The 19,647-nt window shown below is 38.1% G+C and overlaps 1 protein-coding gene across 1 annotated transcript in view; it reads left to right on the top strand.

The window, feature by feature from the left end:
• Nucleotides 1–19,647, top strand: part of LOC149812760 (NAD-dependent protein deacetylase SRT1-like) — a 45,406-nt gene that overhangs the window by 21,899 nt on the left and 3,860 nt on the right. The window contains exons 5-10 of the mRNA XM_089992006.1: nt 4,380–4,480; nt 4,633–4,741; nt 5,681–5,760; nt 6,068–6,146; nt 9,658–9,711; nt 19,112–19,205. Coding sequence (XP_089848132.1) covers nt 4,380–4,480; nt 4,633–4,741; nt 5,681–5,760; nt 6,068–6,146; nt 9,658–9,711; nt 19,112–19,205 — 517 coding nt within the window. The remainder of the gene's footprint in view (nt 1–4,379; nt 4,481–4,632; nt 4,742–5,680; nt 5,761–6,067; nt 6,147–9,657; nt 9,712–19,111; nt 19,206–19,647) is intronic.

Below are 19,647 nucleotides of genomic sequence, written 5' to 3'. Positions count from 1 at the left end.
ATAAATACATATATTTTTAAAATTTTAATGGATAATATATATTATATAATAATAATAATATATATAATATATGTACATCCATGTCCTTGAAACCTAATTTTCGAAAATTGCCTTATTGTACCAAGCGAAGATGCATCGTGTCCCGTACCTACGTCAGTATCGATGTGACATAGACCCTAATTCCTCGTCAGTTTCAGGGGAGACATTGTGAAAGTTCCATTTCTACTTTGATCCTAATTACCTGAACCAAGGTATAGAAACAACTAATTAAAACTTCACTAAATTCTAATTGTCACATAGTTAAAGATGCAGGTAAGGGTAACACAGTGTGGAAATTTCTAAATATGGGTACTAGAAACTATGTATGTATGCATGTATGTATTATGTATATATCAAACACCATGCTAGAATGAATCAAAACAACTCTTTTTGTGCCCCACATATTTGGTCAGATATTGACTACTAATAGAACAGATAATGGATAAGGTCAGATCGAAACTGAACTGAGCCATACCCATAAAATACCAGTACCTGTATGGGACCCTTCAAGAAGTACCTGTGTTATGTAGATTACAATTTACCCAACAACAACAACAACAACAACGCCTTCATCCCAAACAATTGGGGTCGGCGATATGAACCAAAAAGAAAATCATTTTGGGTCCTCCACATGAATTCTTCTCCTTCAATCATTTCTATCCAATGTCATGTCCTCGGTGAGGTTCAAAGCATTCATATCCTTTCTTATCATCTCCATCCAAGTCTTCTTAGGCCTACCCCGACCTCTTTTAGCTAATATATTTTTCCATTTCTCCATCCTTCTAACCAGAGCATCATTAGGCCTTCGCCGAATATGCCCAAACCATCGTAAACGATTCTCACTCATCTTGTTTTCGATGGATGCAACACCTACCTTCTTACGTATTTCCTCGTTTTTTATCTTATCTTTTAGTGTCTTTCCACACATCCATCGAAGCATACGCATCTCAATTACACTCATTTTTTGAATATGATGTCTCTTGGCAGCCCAACATTCTGTACCATATAGTAAAGCGGGTCTAATTGTCGTCCTATACAACTTCCCCTTCAACTGCAAAGGCATTCTACGATCGCACAACACTCCAGTTGCACTTTTTTCATTTCATCCACCCAACCTTAATCCTATGATTTACATCTTCATCAATTTCTCCATTCTTTTGAATGATAGATCCCAAATATTTGAAACAGTCATCCACCGCTACTTCTTGCTCACCAAGCTTCACTACACTCTCATCACTACTTCGTTGCTTACTAAACCAACAGTCTTACTCTTACTCAACGTAAAACCTATTGCTTCCAAAGTCTGTCTCCATAATTCTAACTTAGCATTAACCCCAGCTCTAGACTCATCAATCAAAACAATATCATCAGCAAACAACATACACCATGACACATTTTCTTGAATTGATCTCGTAAGTTCATCTATCACTATAGCAAAAAGGAAAGAGCTTAATGCAAATCCTTGATGTAACCCAACCGTTATAGGAAAATTGTTTGTCACCCCTTCACAAGTGCGGACATTGGTTACTACTCTTTCGTACATATCTTTAATTATATTAATGTACTTGAGAGAGATACCTTTCTTCATCATTGTCTACCAGAGAACATCCCTAGGTACTCTATCGTATGCCTTCTCCAAATCAATAAAAACCATATGCAAATCCTTGTTCCCCTCTCTATATCTTCAATAAGTTGTCCAAGAAGATGTATAGCTCCCCTCTCTATATCCCAGCATAAAACCAAATTGATTCTTCGATATCATGACAACCTTCCTCAACCTATACTCAATCACCCTCTCCCAAAGTTTCATAGTATGACTCATGAGTTTTATACCACGATAGTTTGTGCAATCTTGTATATTACCCTTATTCTTATAAAGAGGCACTAAAGTACTCTTTCTCCACTCATTAGGCATCTTATTTGTCTGCCAAATCTTGTTAAAAAGATTTGCCAACCATACTAAACCTTTCTCACCCAAGCATTTTCAAGCTTCGATAGGTATACCATCCGAGCAAACTGCCTTTCTGGATTGCATTTTCTTCAAAGCCTCTTTAATTTCTTTCGTTTGAATCTTGCGCATGAAGTCACGATTCATCTTATGAAAAGGAATGGAGAAGTCTCCAAGATCCTGGGCATACCTTCCATTAAATAGCTTATCAAAATAATCTTTCCATCTCTCCTTAATCTCCTTATCTTTAACTAAAACCCTTTGCGTTTCACCATTGATACATCTAACCATACCCAGATCCCTCAATTTCATATCTCTCATCTTTGCAAGCCTATAAATATCCTTTTCGCCCTCCTTGGTATCCAACTTGTCATAGACCTCCTTATATACCTTATCCCTCGCGTTTCGAACTACTTTTTGAGCTTCCTTCTTTGCTACCATATACTTCTCCAAATTCTCATTATCACGACTCTTACTTAGAAGATTACAATTTACCCAATAAAATAAATACCATTATGCAGAGATTACAAGATTGCCACTACTTAATGTCTTCTAAGTTGAATTATTAAAATGGGGGGGGGGGGGGGGCGCAGTCCTTGATGAAGTGCTCCTTTTGTTTTCTTCATTGTCAACCCCAATGCTCTGAGTCATACACAAGTTTCTTGTTAATGGAGTCAGAATGTGAAAGAGGCTCTTCATTTGTACAGTGCAGCTTAATGTGAAGCTTGGCAGGTCTGTTTATATGTCATGACACCTGTCCTTGGCACTGGAAAATGGATGTTCATCCTGCTAGACAGGTGAATGTCCTTGAGAATTGTCATCTTCTAGGTAATAAATTTCTGTCAGACCTCAAGTGAAAATGGGTTTCCATTCTTCTGTTAAATTTGATGTGTCAGAAAAATTCATGAAATAGTGAATATTTTTGAAACCTCTTCTTTGTTGCTTTTATTGTTGTAGTAGTTGCCTTGTCACTTTAGAAATTTACATGCATAATTAAAAAACTGAGTGTATTCCTATGTCACATGGGTGCGGGTGCGGGTGCGACACGGGTGCGGCACAATTTTAAAATTTTTGGACACGGGGACTCGGCAAAAAAAAAAAAAAATTATATATATATATATATATATATAATTTTATTTTATTTTTAAAATGCCACAGTGTGACTGTGCACAGGCACAGTCCACAGCACTGTGACTGTGCACAGTCACACAGTCTGTGACTGTGCACAGTCTGTGACTGTGTACACTGCACAGCCTGTGACTGTGCACAGTCACAGTCTGTGACTCTTTTTATATATATATTTTTTAAATAAAAAATATAAAAAATTGATTTTTTAGGGACATTTTTGGACTCGGTCAAAGTTGACCGAGTCCAAAATGTGGACGGACTCGGCCTGGACTCGTTGACCGAGTCCGACTCGGCGTTGGCCGAGTCCGAAGCCGCACCCGAGTCCGCACCCGTGTCGGGGCGTGTCGACTCGGGTGCGGCACCTCCTTAGCCGAGTCCGTGTGACATAGGTGTATTCCATAATCATAAATAAATATATTTAGCATATGGAATCAGACAGCTTCTTGGAGGGGGGGGGTTCACAATCAGAGATCATGAGCGTCAGAACCTCTCTTTGGGATGGTTAAATTGGGGTTCAAGCCTCAAACATAGGGAGTGGTGTTCCTGGTCAGATTGTCTTCAAATGATTCCTAGTGAGACTAAGCTTATTATTGAGGAGAGCGGATCCTGTAAAACGCTGGGTGAGATTGCTAATCTCACCCAGTGTTTTACAGGATCTGCTCTCATTATTAAGTCTTCCAGGAAAGACATCGTTTTGATCACAAATTGGGTGCTGGAAGGAAGAGGAGATCGAAGTGTGATTTCATACAACATTGCGGAAAAGACTTCGAAAACTTGTTGTCATTAAATGTATTTGGGTGAGCAAGGACCAGAATTATTGTGCTTGCAACCTGGCTAGACTGAATATCTTAGGTAGGGATAGGGTGTGGAAAGACAAGCTGCCTGATTGGTTTCCCTCCCTTTCAGATTTGTAATTGTGATTTCTTCATTGTACTCTGGTCGGGGTCTGCCTGACCCCAGCTTGCCAATCTAAAAAAATAGTTCTGTTTTTTCCTTTTTTACCTGTCCATGGAAATATTCTTCTGTATGTCATGTGAAGCAGCATCAGAATTTTTTTGCTGCTTTTGTTTTTCGCGCCGCCTAGTTTTTGGCTCTCCAGGATGTTGTTGTCATTTTCCCTTTTTGGTAGCTTATTTCATGATCTTGTTGGCTAGTTTATGCATTATACATTTATCTCAGTTTAATTGTTTCTTTAAAATGTTCTTTGCCTGGATAATTTTCAGAGATGAAATTCATGTGTTTTGCTTTATTTTTCTCATGGCAGAACATTGATAACCTCCATCTTCGATCTGGGATACCAAGGGAGAAATTAGCTGAGTTGCACGGAAATTCATTTAGGGAGCTTTGCCCGAAGTGTGGAGTAGAGTATGGTTTCCACATATCAATCACATTGTGTATAAATATATTTCATGGTTATTCATTGAATTCTGATGATGCTATGACCAAAAAGAGGACTTTATAACCCATAGTGATTTACGATTCACATTTTTTGATCTACTTGCAATTAAATCTTGAAGATATATTCGTGACTTTGAGGTGGAAACTATTGGAATGAAGGAGACTTCTCGGCGTTGCTCTGTTAAAAATTGTGGAGGGAAACTAAAGGACACTGTTCTTGATTGGGAGGTAACTTATCAATGCAGAATGAAGAAACACGTTAGCTTTTATCTTGCTCTTGAGACATTTAATTACCATTCAGGCAATATTTTGATGGGATCTATTTTTCTTTTTAACTTAATTATGAGTTTAAGATGAAGATCTGTATGGTGGCATGCGAAATGAAATACTATTTCCAGGAAGAAGAAAAAGAGAATCTCTTTAACATCTTTTTTCAATATCCTACTATTTTACCTTTTTCTTAATTTATTCCATAGTTACCAATATCGCTGATATTTTGAAATATTGTGATAAATTTGGCATTTTAAGGTATGACAACAATATCAGCAATATATTGCGATGTTTCAAAATATCGTGATTTTATCACAATATTTTTGAATTTTTTTAATGTTTTAAGACTACTTTTTCTACTTTTTTTGCTTTTTTTTTATATTTTAAACTTTTAAAACTTGTTTCTTTATATTTTTTCAAGAAAATCAATGCAAAGCTTATTATTTTCTTATTTTTAATTAGTATTTATATTTTCAAATTTTAAAACTTCTGAGATTTTCCCGAGAAAAACCACTTTTTAAAAAAAAAACTTGGCGAGAAATTGCCTTGAAAGATATAGGTGACTATGGTTTATTCCTGATTGAAAGCTTTAAGTTGGTGGAATATATGTTTCTATAAATAATTCCCTGTCATACTTCTCAATCTTTCGTTGTAAAATGACTTGAACATTGCAGCAGCTTAAAAGAGCATGCTGGACCAGAATTGTTTGTCTTATTCACATCTTAAGTGGTACATCAAATAGAAAATGGAGATCTATTTTAGAATTGAATTTGGCAGCTCAATTAATAATTTTTTATAAGATATGCAATAAAGTTCTGGGAGATTATGAGGAACAATGTCTGCCTTTGAGTTTGCTCTTTAACATTCTCTTAGGATTGCTATATTTTTTCTTTGCAGAATGCTTTGCCTCCATCAGAAATGGATCCTGCAACAAAGCACTGTAAGATGGCTGATGTGGTCTTATGTTTGGGAACGAGGTAGTTTTATGTTCATGAACTAAGTTATTGTGCGGTGCTCCGGTGCATTTTTCATTTTCTCTTCTTTCCTATGCATAAATGTCATGTGGTGTTTTATTGGCTGTGTCAATCTATGGTTGGATGCTGTAGCTATGAAGTCTTTGCATATTTTGCATCTCCTCTTTGGGAGCGTGCATGAGAGCCAATACTACTTATTGCAATTGAAAATTGCCTGTTTGTTTTTCTGGTCTGTTTTGCCTGTTTGACAGAAACTGTTGGTCAATTTTTATATTTTAAGATAAATATGAAACAAGTTTCCTGCTTGCAGTTTGCAGATCACCCCTGCATGCAACCTGCCTGTGAAATGTCTTCGCGGAGGGGGAAAGATTGTTATTGTAAACCTTCAGGTATTGCCATGGCTGTGGCTATGTTAGTAGGTGACCTTTATCTGAATAATTTGGTAACTTCATATGAACAGCATTTGTTTCATCTCTCTCTTCTCAAAAGAAAGATTTAACCATTTTGAATTTCTTTTAAAATTCATTTCATCTCTCTCTCTCGAAATAACTTGTTTGGGTTGGACATGGTCGACAAGTGCTTGACACGGTGCTGACCGTGTCCATAACATGTCATAACATTATTGGCATCATACTTCAAGGGACATTCCTCATATTTGATGTGTGATATAGATTGAAGTAGCCTACAGTACAAATTGATGATTTTGTAGCACATGACTGTCGGTTGTTTTATTTTGTTGGAAACAGATGCATAAATGTTAGGATCAGTGTTATTGAAAATGCGCCTCAAGGCGCAAAAAGTGCGCCTCGCCTCAAGGCGAGGGGCTTTATGCCTTGAGGCGCATGTATAAAGCGCAACAGCCCCGAGGCGTGCGCCTCATACGCCGTGAGGCACACACCTCGAGGCGAGGCACGCCTCAAGCCGAGGCATACACGCCTTGAATTTTTTAGTCAAATGAGGGTCAAAGCCCTCATTTGACCAAAAATTAGGGTTTTTTTTACGCAGTTTTAACTAAGCTGCTAGTAAAAAGGGCATTTACTACCCTGTTCAATCCCGTTGATCGTAAGTACGTCCGGCAAAGCCAACACGGCTAGGTCTCTGATCCTAGTGGTGGTTTCTATGTGTAAATATAAAAAAACCACAACCGTTCAGAGGAAAAAACTTTATTGCTCTTTCTCGACAAATACAAGAGAGAAAAAAAAGAAAGAATTTATACAAGGCAAGGGTGACAACCCTAAACCTAAATAAATCGGGTCTGATCCATAAAAAACCCCCGCCCGCTGAACGCGCAGCGGGACCCGCGTTGGGGGGAGCCCCCGGACCGCCTTACTGCAAGGGAAAAAACTCTGAATCAGGCTCCACAACTCATCAGTTGGACCTATGTTAAAGTGAGTGGGTCCAAACTTGAATCCGACTAAGTAATGTAGGTATCAGATCAAGATTCGGGTTTAACTGGATTTTTATAAGAAAAACTATACCCAGATCCGATAAAAATTACATAAACTAGACCCAGCCCATACCTAGCAAAATACAAACAAAAACAACAACTACGCCTTCATCCCAAAACAATTGGGGTCAGCGATATGAACCAAAAAAGAAATTCATTTTGGGTCTTCCACATGAATCCTTTTCCTCCAATCATTTCTATCCAACGCCATGTCCTCGGTGAGGTTCAAAGCATTCATATCCTTTCCTATCATCTCCATCCAAGTCTTCCTAGGCCTACCCCGACCTCTTTTAACTAATATATTTTCCCATTTCTCCAACCTTCTAACTGGAGCATCATTAGGCCTTCGCCGAATATGTCCAAACCACCGTAAACGATTCTCTCGCATCTTATTTTCAATGGGTGCAACACCTACCTTCTTACGTATCTCTTCGTTCCGAATCTTATCTTTTATTGTATTTCCACACATCCATCTAAGCATCCGCATCTCAGCTACACTCATTTTTTGAATATGATGTCTCTTGGCAGCCCAACATTCCGTACCATATAGTAAAGCGGGTCTAATAGTCGTCCTATAAAACTTTCCCTTCAACCGCAATGGCATTCTACGATCGCACAGCACTCCAGTAGCACTTTTCCATTTCATCCACCCAACCTTTATCCTATGATTTACATCTCCATCAATTTCTCCATACTTTTGAATGATGGATCCCAAATATTTGAAATAATCATTCACCGGTATATCTTGCTCACCAAGCTTCACTACACTCCCATCACTACTTCGTTGCGTACTAAACCGACATTCCATAAATTCAGTCTTACTCTTACTCAACTTAAAACCTCTAGCTTCCAATGTCTGTCTCCATAATTCTAACTTAGCATTAACCCCAGCTCTAGACTCATCAATCAAAACAATATCATCAGCAAACAACATACACCACGGTACATTTTCTTGAATTGATCTCGTAAGCTCATCCATCACTATTGCAAATAGGAAAGGGCTTAAAGCAGATCCTTGATGTAACCCAACCGTTATCGGGAAATTGGTTGTCACCCCTCCACAAGTGCGGACATTGGTTACTACTCCTTCATACATATCTTTAATTATACTAATGTACTTGAGAGAAACACCTTTCTTCATCATTGTCCACCAGAGAACGTCCCTAGGTACTCTATCGTATGCCTTCTCTAAATCAATAAAAACCATATGCAAATCTTTGTTCCTCTCTCTATATCTTTCAATAAGTTGTCTAAGAAGATGTATAGCCCATACCTAGCAAAATAATATTTTTAATTATTTTACATTGAAAATTTGAGAATCTTAACTGAAACTCCTGTTGGACCTGGTTTGGTATAAAATTTTATAAACCATACCCAACCCATATAATAATCCGACCTCATGGGTCCAACTTGAATAATTAATCAGAATCCCTTCTTTGCAACCAAACCCTGGCCCTATAAGATCCAATATGTGTCAGGATCGGGTCATACCCAATCCATTGACACCCTTAGTAGCAGGTTCACCAATTTGCAGTCTAATAGACACTCAAAGCAACCACGTTAATGAAGTCATTGAGATTAGTTGCTTCGTTTCACAGAAAATTAATATCACCGTGTCAACTTGTTCAATGTATTCAATTTAGTAGGAGCAATAATCTCTTCTAGAATGTGGCGTTAAACCCTTTTAGTGGCAAAATCAAGTCATGCAATTACATGCAGTCACAACCATATATATATATATATGGAAATGAAAACATGCATTTTCTAATATATATATATATATATATATTAACATTTGGTTGTTAATGCTAAAATGCATTTTCTAATTATGACATGATATTGTTAATGATAATATGCATTTCGTTGTTAATGTTAATTTTTTATTTAATGAATGCTCATGTTTTATTTCTTAGATACTTACATAGATCAAGTTGTTGCATTAATGTTATTTTTACATATTAATCTCATATTTTTTCAGTATTTATTTGAGATTTTTTATTTCTTGTTGGTTGTTGCTTCATCAATAAAGATTTTTTTATTTTTTTGGATATTTTTTATAGTTTTTTAAGTTTTAAAAAAAAACTTTGAGGCTTACGCTTTACGCCTCGAGGCTTACGCCTCGCCTCAGATTTTGGTGGAGCGCCTCGCTACGCCTCGACGCTTTTCACAACACTGGTTAGGATCTATTTTATTCTAAAGTGGATTGAGAAAAAAAGGGACTTGTTAGTTAATTGTGTGAGGTTCTGAATCATAACTTTCTTGTAATGCATATTTTGGCAAAAAGAACTGCAGGCTTGATAGGAAGTAGAGACCAAGTTTTATAAGTTTTTGGTTGCATTTTTGTTTAATTTGCTTTTTTGTAATTCTTTTCTCCTTGTTCATTTATGGGCATTATATGGTGTTTACGCTGTAAATATTTGTTGTATAGCAGTTGAGAATGTTTTGTTTTGCAGTCAACACCCAAGGATAAGAAAGCAGCGTTGGTGATTCACGGTCAGGTTGATAAGGTATGGACATGTGTTGGATGGTTTTCACTATATTCCATAACAAGCTGCAATATAATATTGCTTGACATCACAAAATCATAGTAAACGCAGAGCAAGGTGTCTTTTGAGCTGACTCTGAATTAAAATGCTTGTGGTGGACAACACGGTCTGTGTATGCCATGTTGCTATGGTATCTACTCAATTATAGATTTGATTGTTTAGACATTTTTGTCTAAACTCAAACATGCAAATACTGTTAGTTTTGGCAATATCTAGGAGAGGCAAACCAGAAAGTCATCTGCACCTTTGATTTTTTTTCCCTTAATTTTTACAAAGGAATTCACATATTGGTAGAAAAATATCTGAAAATTCAAAAACATGTATGCAATCTATATGATGGATTATTATTTTGGTTTTTATTGACATGTAATATAAACTTTTTTTTTGATGATTTTCATCTTTCTTTGATATTTTCTGAACAAGCTGAAGGGTATCAGACTCTATTGTGCATTAATTATATGAAAAGGGAACTACAGGAGGTAGGCTTTCTTTACTATTTCAAAAGGGGTTTAGACTTATAACTCCAATAGGAGGTTTGTTCTTTCAATACAGTACTGAACTAATCTTGCATTTAGTTTATTAAGGTTACCTATTACTCTGCTCTTCCTGGAGGGGCACAGACCATCTCGATGTGGAAGCTTTTCAGTTTTGATGGTTCAATATGTCATCCTAGCTAGTCATTTTCTCGGATATGATCAGGTGAGGTATAACCTTGGTTCTATGGGGATGATCCCTTGATGTCCAACAGTCCATGGCATTCAATGTGGAGTTCAGTTGGAGATTCTAAAGAAATTTCCATCATCATAATCATCATCATCAGGCCTTATCCCAACTACACAGGGTCGGTTTTACGAGTCCTATTTCTCCATTCTGGTCTATCTAGAGCTAAAACTTTGGTCACTTTACAATCTTTCATGTCACCTCTAACTGCCTCCTTCCAAGTCTTCAGTGGTCTTCCTCTTTTCCTAGCTACTTGGAGCTAGGAAAAACGGAAGACCGCTGAAAACTCTTAGGACCTATGTAACAGGGACACGTCAAAACACCTCACGTACCCGTGTTGGCATGGGTACGGGTACCGGGTGCGGCACATATATGTGTTGGGTCCAGGTCGGATTGGGTTCAGCTTGGACGTGACCCAAAAATTCATTTCTTTTTTTTTTGTTGTTTCATGGCAGTCAAAATGGAGGCCCCTTTTTCAAAACCCTTACCTAATTTTCACCTTCGATTGCACAAGGAGAAGAAGGGGAGAGAGAGAGATACCCACCTGTCCCTCCTCGTTCTCCTTAATCTTCTTCTCCTCCTCCTAGTGTCCAGGGAGAGAGAAATAATGGGGTGGGATCACGAGAGAGAGAGAGAGAGAGAGAGAGAGAGAGAGAGAGAGAGGTCAACTCGTAACCCCCTTAACCTTCTTATTGTAAAAAGAAAAGAAAAGAAAAAAAATTTCTAACAGCCCCTCCTCTTTTTCAAAAATTTAGTGTTAACTTTCTTTTATATACAAAATATCAAATTCTTCTCATATATGTATATACACTGCCGGTCCCAAGCCCGGATAAAGGAGGAGGGTTGCGGTAGGCCTGTGACAGCCAGCATAAAAACTTTGTCATATCCTATGAAAATGAACCAATATGAGAATTTCGTTGGGGCGTTCCCTACTGAGCGACGCACTGTACTCTCTAGGCCCGGAGGCAGTGATAAATGTGCAAGGGTTGCTAGGTCGTCGCCCAGAAGCGACGCGTCACACCGGCGCCCGGGTGTGGTGTCAAATAGGCAAGGGTTCCCTCACTTTGTTGGACGGGTGGGGGTAAAGAAGTTAGTCCAAGACCATAAAATTAGGTTAGCCACTTGGAACATAGGGTCTTTAACTGGTAAGTTGGTAGAGTTAGTAGATGTTATGTGTAGGAGAAATATTGATATTTTATGTCTTCAAGAGACCAAATGGGTAGGTGAGAAAGCTAAAGTGATAGAACCTTGGGGATATAAGATTTGGTATACAGGAATAAATAGGAATAGGAATGGAGTAGGGATTGTTATGAGTCGTCAGTTTATAGATAATGTAGTTGAGGTCCGTAGGAAGGGTGATAGAATTTTACTTATTAAATTAGTATTAGGTACGGATATTATTAATATTATTAGTGTTTATGCACCTCAAGTAGGTTTAGATGATTCCATTAAGCATCAATTTTGGGAAGATTTAGATGGAGTAGTACAAGAGACATCTTATGGAGAAAAGCTTTTCATCGGCGGTGACCTTAATGGACATGTAGGCATTAGTAAGGATGGATTTGAGAATATCCATGGAGGCTATGGTATAGGAGAAAGAAATGAAAGTGGAGAAAGGATTTTAGATTTTTGTTTGTCCTATGATATGATCTTAGCAAACACTTGGTTTAGGAAGAGGGAGTCTCACCTAGTAACATTTAAAAGTGGGGTTAATACGAGTCAGATAGATTTTTTCCTACTTAGAAAGAGAGATAGGGGTTGTTGCATCGATTGTAAGGTTATACCAGGAGAAAGTGTAGCTACACAACATAGAGTCTTAATTTTAGATCTTAGAATTAGACAATGCCGCAAAAGGGATAGACATAGGATAGATCCTAGAATTAAGTGGTGGGCACTGAAAGGAGCTAAACAAGGAATGTTTGTAGAGCAGGTAGTTAAGGAAGTTGATTGGTGTCTCGAGGAGGATTCAGAATCAATGTGGAATAAGATAGCGGGTGGTATGAGAAAAGTAGCTAAGGAGGTATTGGGTGAGTCTAAAGGCGGTGCACCACTAGGTAAGGATACATCATGGTGGAACGAGGATGTCAAATTAGCTATTAAGGTTAAAAGAGAGTGTTATAGAAATCTAAGTAAGAGTCGTGATAATGAGAATTTGGAGAAGTATATGATAGCAAAGAAGGAAGCTAAAAAAGTTGTTCGAAACGCGAGGGCTAAGGTATATAAGGAGGTTTATGACAAGTTGGATACCAAAGAAGGCGAGAAGGATATTTATAGGCTTGCAAAGATGAGAGATAGGAAATCGAAGGATTTGGGTATGGTTAGATGTATCAAAGATGAAACGCAAAGGGTTTTAGTCAAAGATGAGGAGATTAAGGAGAGATGGAAAGATTATTTTGATAAGCTATTTAATGATAGTCATGCTCAAGATCTTGGAGACTTCTCCATTCCTTTTCATGAGATAAATCGTGACTTCATGCGCAAGATTCAAAAGAAAGAAATTGCAGAGGCTTTGAAGAAAATGAAATCAAGAAGGGCAGTTGGCCCAGATGGTATACCTATCGAGGCTTGGAAATGCTTGGGAGAGAAAGGTTTAGAATGGTTGACAAATCTTTTTAACTTGATTTGGCGAACAAATAAGATGCCTAATGAGTGGAGGAAGAGTACTTTGGTGCCTTTATATAAGAATAAGGGTGATATACAAGATTGCACAAACTATCGTGGTATAAAACTCATGAGTCATACTATGAAACTTTGGGAGAGGGTGATTGAGTCTAGGTTGAGGAAGGTTGTCATGATATCGGAGAATCAATTTGGTTTTATGCCTGGAAGATCAACTATGGAAGCTATACATCTTCTTAGACAACTTATTGAAAGATATAGAGAGAGGAACAAAGATTTGCATATGGTTTTTATTGATTTAGAGAAGGCATACGATAGAGTACCTAGGGACGTTCTCTGGTGGACAATGATGAAGAAAGGTGTTTCTCTCAAGTACATTAGTATAATTAAAGATATGTATGAAAGAGTAGTAACCAATGTCCGCACTTGTGGAGGGGTGACAACCAATTTTCCGATAACGGTTGGGTTACATCAAGGATCTGCTTTAAGCCCTTTCCTATTTGCGATAGTGATGGATGAGCTTACGAGATCAATTCAAGAAAATGTACCGTGGTGTATGTTGTTTGCTGATGATATTGTTTTGATTGATGAGTCTAGAGCTGGGGTTAATGCTAAGTTAGAATTATGGAGACAGACATTGGAAGCTAGAGGTTTTAAGTTGAGTAAGAGTAAGACTGAATATATGGAATGTCGGTTTAGTAAGCAACGAAGTAGTGATGGGAGTGTAGTGAAGCTTGGTGAGCAAGATATACCGGTGAATGATTATTTCAAATATTTGGGATCCATCATTCAAAAGTATGGAGAAATTGAGGGAGATGTAAATCATAGGATAAAGGTTGGGTGGATGAAATGGAAAAGTGCTACTGGAGTGCTGTGCGATCGTAGAATGCCATTGCGGTTGAAGGGAAAGTTTTATAGGACGACTATTAGACCCGCTTTACTATATGGTACGGAATGTTGGGCTGCCAAGAGACATCATATTCAAAAAATGAGTGTAGCTGAGATGCGGATGCTTAGATGGATGTGTGGAAATACAATAAAAGATAAGATTCAGAACGAAGAGATACGTAAGAAGGTAGGTGTTGCACCCATTGAGAATAAGATGCGAGAGAATCGTTTACGGTGGTTTGGACATATTCGGCGAAGGCCTAATGATGCTCCAGTTAGAAGGTTGGAGAAATGGGAAAATATATTAGTTAAAAGAGGTAGGGGTAGGCCTAGGAAGACTTGGATGGAGATGATAGGAAAGGATATGAATGCTTTGAACCTCACCGAGGACATGGCGTTGGATAGAAATGATTGGAGGAAAAGGATTCATGTGGAAGACCCAAAATGAATTTCTTTTTTGGTTCATATCGCTGACCCCAATTGTTTTGGGATGAAGGCGTAGTTGTTGTTGTTGTTGTATATATATATGAAAAGTGCTAGCTGCTTGATCCATAGCAGCCTAAACAAAACGTACAACTGCCTATCGCGCATGCGTGATAACGGTCAGCGCACAAAAAACAAGCCAAAAAATGCAAAAATGTGTTCTTTTACTGAAAATGCCCTTTAATGGCGCTTTCTAAGCATCCCAGTTTCGCAAGGACCCTTAGGGGCGCTTCGAAACGCTGTTAAAAGCCAAGCGGGGGCACACACACTATTTCTTTTTTTTTTTTATTTTAGCAGCGTATCAAAGTACCTCTAAAGGTCCCAGCTAAGTGCCACTCACTAATGGGCATTTTTTGCACTTTTTTTTTGTTTTTTTGCATTTTTGCATGCTTGATTGATGCAGAGCAGGCCCAGAACATCCCAGGCGCCCAGATCCAACAATACGTAGAGTTCATATTGGGTCCAGACCCGAGACCCGGGATCCGGCCAAAACTCTTTAAATAAGCTGCCTAGGGTTTCGTGAAAGTGGGGGGAAGAAAATATCAATACTGCAGCAGCCTTTTCCTTTATGTTTTTTTTTTCTGAGTTTTTTCTTTAACTCTCGGTCGGCAGCAGCCTTTGCCTTCCTTTTCTGTTTTCTTTATTACTTTTCTGTCAACCTTTTCATTTCTTTAATGATCTATCAGTTTTGATTGCAGCAACCTTGGTTTTTTTGTTTTTTTTTCTTTAGTTTTCGTTGTTATTGCTTGCATTCAGCCGACTCCTTTTACTGTTCCCTTTTGTCATTTAGTGTTTGTTTTCTTCCCGCCGTCCTTTCCTTTGCCTTCTTTATTTCCAATCTACTGTTGATTCTTTAGTTACATTATGTATGTTCGTTTGAAAATTTTCATTGAATAAAATTTAAGCCCCATCATTTACGGTGGGCATTCTTTTCATTCTTGCACAACGCACGACCGTGAGGGTCGTGCCCTTTTCTCCAGCCGACATCAAGAACGAGCAAGCCGACGCTTCCACTCCTCCACTGCATCAAATGGTATTAAAGCCCAGCCCCTCCTCCTTCGTCAACGACATGACTTAATAAGCGAGGAACGGTCCTATGAGCGAAAAGGCGCGAGAGGAGATCATGAAGCGGATGCTCAACAAGTTGATGGAGATGCAGGAACATATGCTATGCTTAGAAAAGGCGGTAGCCAGTTTGTCGAAGCGCATGGATGGGGTTGAAGCACGGTTGGGTGCGCTTGAATCCAAGGTGGATGCGCACGCAGTGCCGTTGAATCAGTTAGGCGCGCGCGCGATCCACCCTGTTGATACTACCGTCGTCGATCCAGCCCCGATGACGCTCCAGCAAACATCGCGACGTGAAGCTGTTGAAAAAACTATGCACAGGGATGCAAGTTGCGATAGTTTTCCCCATCTGGTACCTCCCCTCCAACTCGAATCAGCAGCGACCTGCGTGAACCCTCTCTTCCCGGAAGCAGTCCATCTGGTGCACCGTCAGCCCGTCCGTGCCACCACCTCGCCCTCGGGCCCTACAGTAGCTGATGTTAATGGAGATGAGAGGACAGACGTTGTGGTTCCAACAGTATCAGGGACCATCTTTGTTCTTAGTGGAAAAGATGGGTCTCAAGTTCGTTTGTTTCCTTATCGTACTCATGGCAGAGTTATGAATCAGGTTCTTTTACTTGATCTTAATGTTGCTATTGGTGAAACCTCATACAACATGCAGATAATGTTGATGGTGAAGATGACCTTGACCTTGTTGTTACAACCATGAACGGCAATGTCTTTTGCTTTTCAACTTCATCTCCTTACTATCCTTTGAAGGCTTGGACCTCCATCAATCATGGGAGGAATAATGTCGCCTCACGGTATAATCATGAAGGATTTTACATCAAGCCATCATCAAGAACTTTCCGGGATGAGGAAGGCAGCAACTTCTGGGTTGAGGTGGTCATTGGTACGCTTGCAGAGTCAGGAGCAGATCACAATTTTGAATGGAAGCGCCTATCTTCGGTGTGCCTACTCTATATGCTTACTGTGGGGAAGATCAGTCGTCGGAGCCGACTTCTTCCCAACCCAGGGAGTATGATGCAGAGCAGGCCCAGAACATCCCAGGCGCCCAAATCCAACAACACGTAGAGTTCATATCGGGTCTGGGTCCAGACCCGAGACCAGGGATCCAACCAAAACCCTTTAAATAAGCTGCCTAGGGTTTCTTGAAAGTGGGGGGAAGAAAATATCAATCCTGCAACAACCTTTTCCTTTATGTTTTTTTCTGAGTTTTTTCTTTAACGCACAGTCGGCAGCAACCTTTGTCTTCCTTTTCTGTTTTCTTTATTACTTTCCTGTCAGCCTTTTCATTTCTTTAATGATCTGTCAGTTTTGATTGCAGCATCCTTGGGTTTTCTGTTTTTTTTTCTTTAGTTTTCGTTGTTATTGCTTGCATTCAGTCGACTCCTTTTACTGTTCCCTTTTGTCATTTAGTGTTTGTTTTCTTCCCGCCGTCCTTTCCTTTGCTTTCTTTATTTCCAATCTACTGTTGATTCTTTAGTTACATTCTGTATGTTCGTTTGAAAATTTTCATTGAATAAAATTTAAGCCCCATCATTTACGGTGGGCATTCTTTTCATTCTTGCACAACGCACGACCGTGAGGGTCGTGCCCTTTTCTCCAACCGACGTCAAGAACGAGCAAGCCGACGCTTCCACTCCTCCACTGCATCATTGATGGATGCTCAGCAAGGGTGCATTTTCATCAAGCAACTATGGATTAAGCCGCTACCACTCACTATATATATAGCCATGTCCCCGTACCCACATTTTTTTAAATCTCAATGTTGTACCCTACGTGCTTGCACCCGTACCTATGTGGCATAGCTTAGAACCAGTGTTGTGAAAAGTGTTGAGGCGTAGCGAGGCGCTCCACCAAAAACTGAGGCGAGGCGTAAAGTGTAGGCCTCAATTTTTTTGAAAACTTAAAAAACTATAAAAAATATCTAAAAATACAAATAAATAAATAAAATGCTTTATTGATGAAGCAACAAGCAATAGGAAATAGAAAATCTAAAATAAATTCTAAAAAATATGAGATTAACATGTAAAAGTAACTGTGAAACTGAACGTAAAGCGTAAGCCTCAATTTTTTTTGAAAACTTTAAAAAAACTATAAAAAATATATAAAAATACAAATAAATAAAAAATGCTTTATTGATGAAGCAATAAGAAATAGAAAATATAAAAGAAATACTAAAAAATATGAGATTAACATGTTAAAGTAACTGAGAAAATGATCGTAAAGCGTATGCCTCAATTTTTTTTGAAAACTTAAAAAAAACTATAAAAAAATATCTAAAAATACAAATAAATAAAAAATGCCTTATTGATGAAGCAACAAGCAATAAGAAATAGAAAATCTAAAATAAAATACTAAAAAATCCAAAATAAATACTAAAAAATATGAGAGATTAACATGAAACTGATTATATAACTTAGAAAAAAAAGTAAGGATTAAACTATTAAAAAATCTAAAAATACAAATAAATAAAAAAATGCTTTATTGATGAAGCAACAAGCAATAAAAAATAGAAAATCTAAAATAAATACTAAAAAAAGTTTTTTTTGATGAAGCATGCCTTAGGCCTCACCTCAAGGTGCGCTTTTAACAACACTGCTTAGGACTCATTTTCAAAGGACGTGGCTAAAGTTTCACAGCCGTTTGCCACTGACACCAACCCTCCTTTATCTAGGCTTGTATTCTTTCTTCTTTGCTTTGTTTATTGTTCCTTTCTTGTTTTGGGATATATGCTTTCATTTCTCATCTTAGTTGAATTACTAATAGTCTAATACTTAAAGCCTATCTGACCTGTCAAGAAGTGTTGGGCTTTCATCTCATCTTGTGCTCACTGTCTATTAAATGACTTGGAGAATTAGGCTGACCAACTTATATGCCAGCTTTTGGAAATGACCAGATTACTTGCAGCTCTACTTATTAGGGAGTTTTTTTTTGTCAGTTTTTTTAAGGGTCAAGTATGAGCCCCCTCTAAGTTTAGGTACAGAAGCTGGTCTGGGCTATAGGAAATCCTCATTTGATGGTTTGCAAAATGGATGACAGGTTAGCAACATGGTTTATTTTGGAATGGTGATATCTAAACCAACTGCTTAGCTCCCATCTGTGAATGACAATGGGGATTGCAGACAAGCAATGACCTTGCATCGTTTATCTCTTACTGCACAGGGAATATTGTCATACTAAGTTGTGGGGCATTGCCATTGCCTTCACATAGTTCATTACTCCGTGAGTTCATCAGTTGCACGTCTAAGTAGCACCTAATGCACTGCCATATTAGGTTACAAATTCCTTCAGTTGTCCTCTTGCCTAGATTTGTAGACATTGGCCAGCATGTAGGAGAAATACTAATTTCAGGTTGCAATTTCTTAACCTAGTGTATTTTGAATAATATCTTATTATTGAGGTGTTTCTTCATGAGAATAACCCTAATTTTGTTTATGTAGTTATTGGTGTTTGGAAATTTCCATAACATATAAGTTTATTTTATTTATGTCGAGTTCTCTAAAATTGCATGTATACAGATTGCCATGATCGTGCATTTAGGATGCTTATTGTGATATATCTCTGACTTGATTATCTGCAGATTATTGCAGGTGTTATGGATTTTCTTAATTTGCGCATCCCTCCGTATGTTCGTATTGATCTTATTCAACTTAGTCTTTCTCAATCACCCAAAAGTAAGCATACGTTTTTCATTTTCTAATGATTTCTCCTCTTCAACATAAGCTTTGAATTTGAAGCTTGATGATGCAGGAAGCTGTTACCTGTTTGGTTGATTCTTGGGTTGTATCATGTGCATTTTATCAAGACTGGATTTGCAACTTTAAGTTGAAGTAAACTTAAAGTCTGAGTTAGAACTTCCTATTTGTGGAAAATAGTGTCCTGTGTACAGTTTACTGAGTATGTTGTTGTATGTTCATATCAGGGACATAGTGTTCATTTTTGCTTGAGGACATAAATGTCTTTCTTCTGTTTCTGTCTTATTGTTTTCGTCTAGATTACATTAAGGATATAGGGGACATTCTTTATTTGTATATGTCCTTTTCTTTTGTTTCATGTATGTATTGTATTTAAATTTTAGACTAGAATGAGCAAGGGCAATTCTGTCATGTGCCTCAC

This window comes from Nuphar pumila, chromosome 16 (genome assembly GCF_984573655.1).
Source record: "Nuphar pumila chromosome 16, dmNupPumi1.hap1.1, whole genome shotgun sequence".
In the NCBI taxonomy this organism is placed as follows: Eukaryota; Viridiplantae; Streptophyta; class Magnoliopsida; order Nymphaeales; family Nymphaeaceae; genus Nuphar; species Nuphar pumila.
Note: the sequence above shows the minus strand (reverse complement) of the source record. Positions and strands in the feature narration are given on the sequence as shown.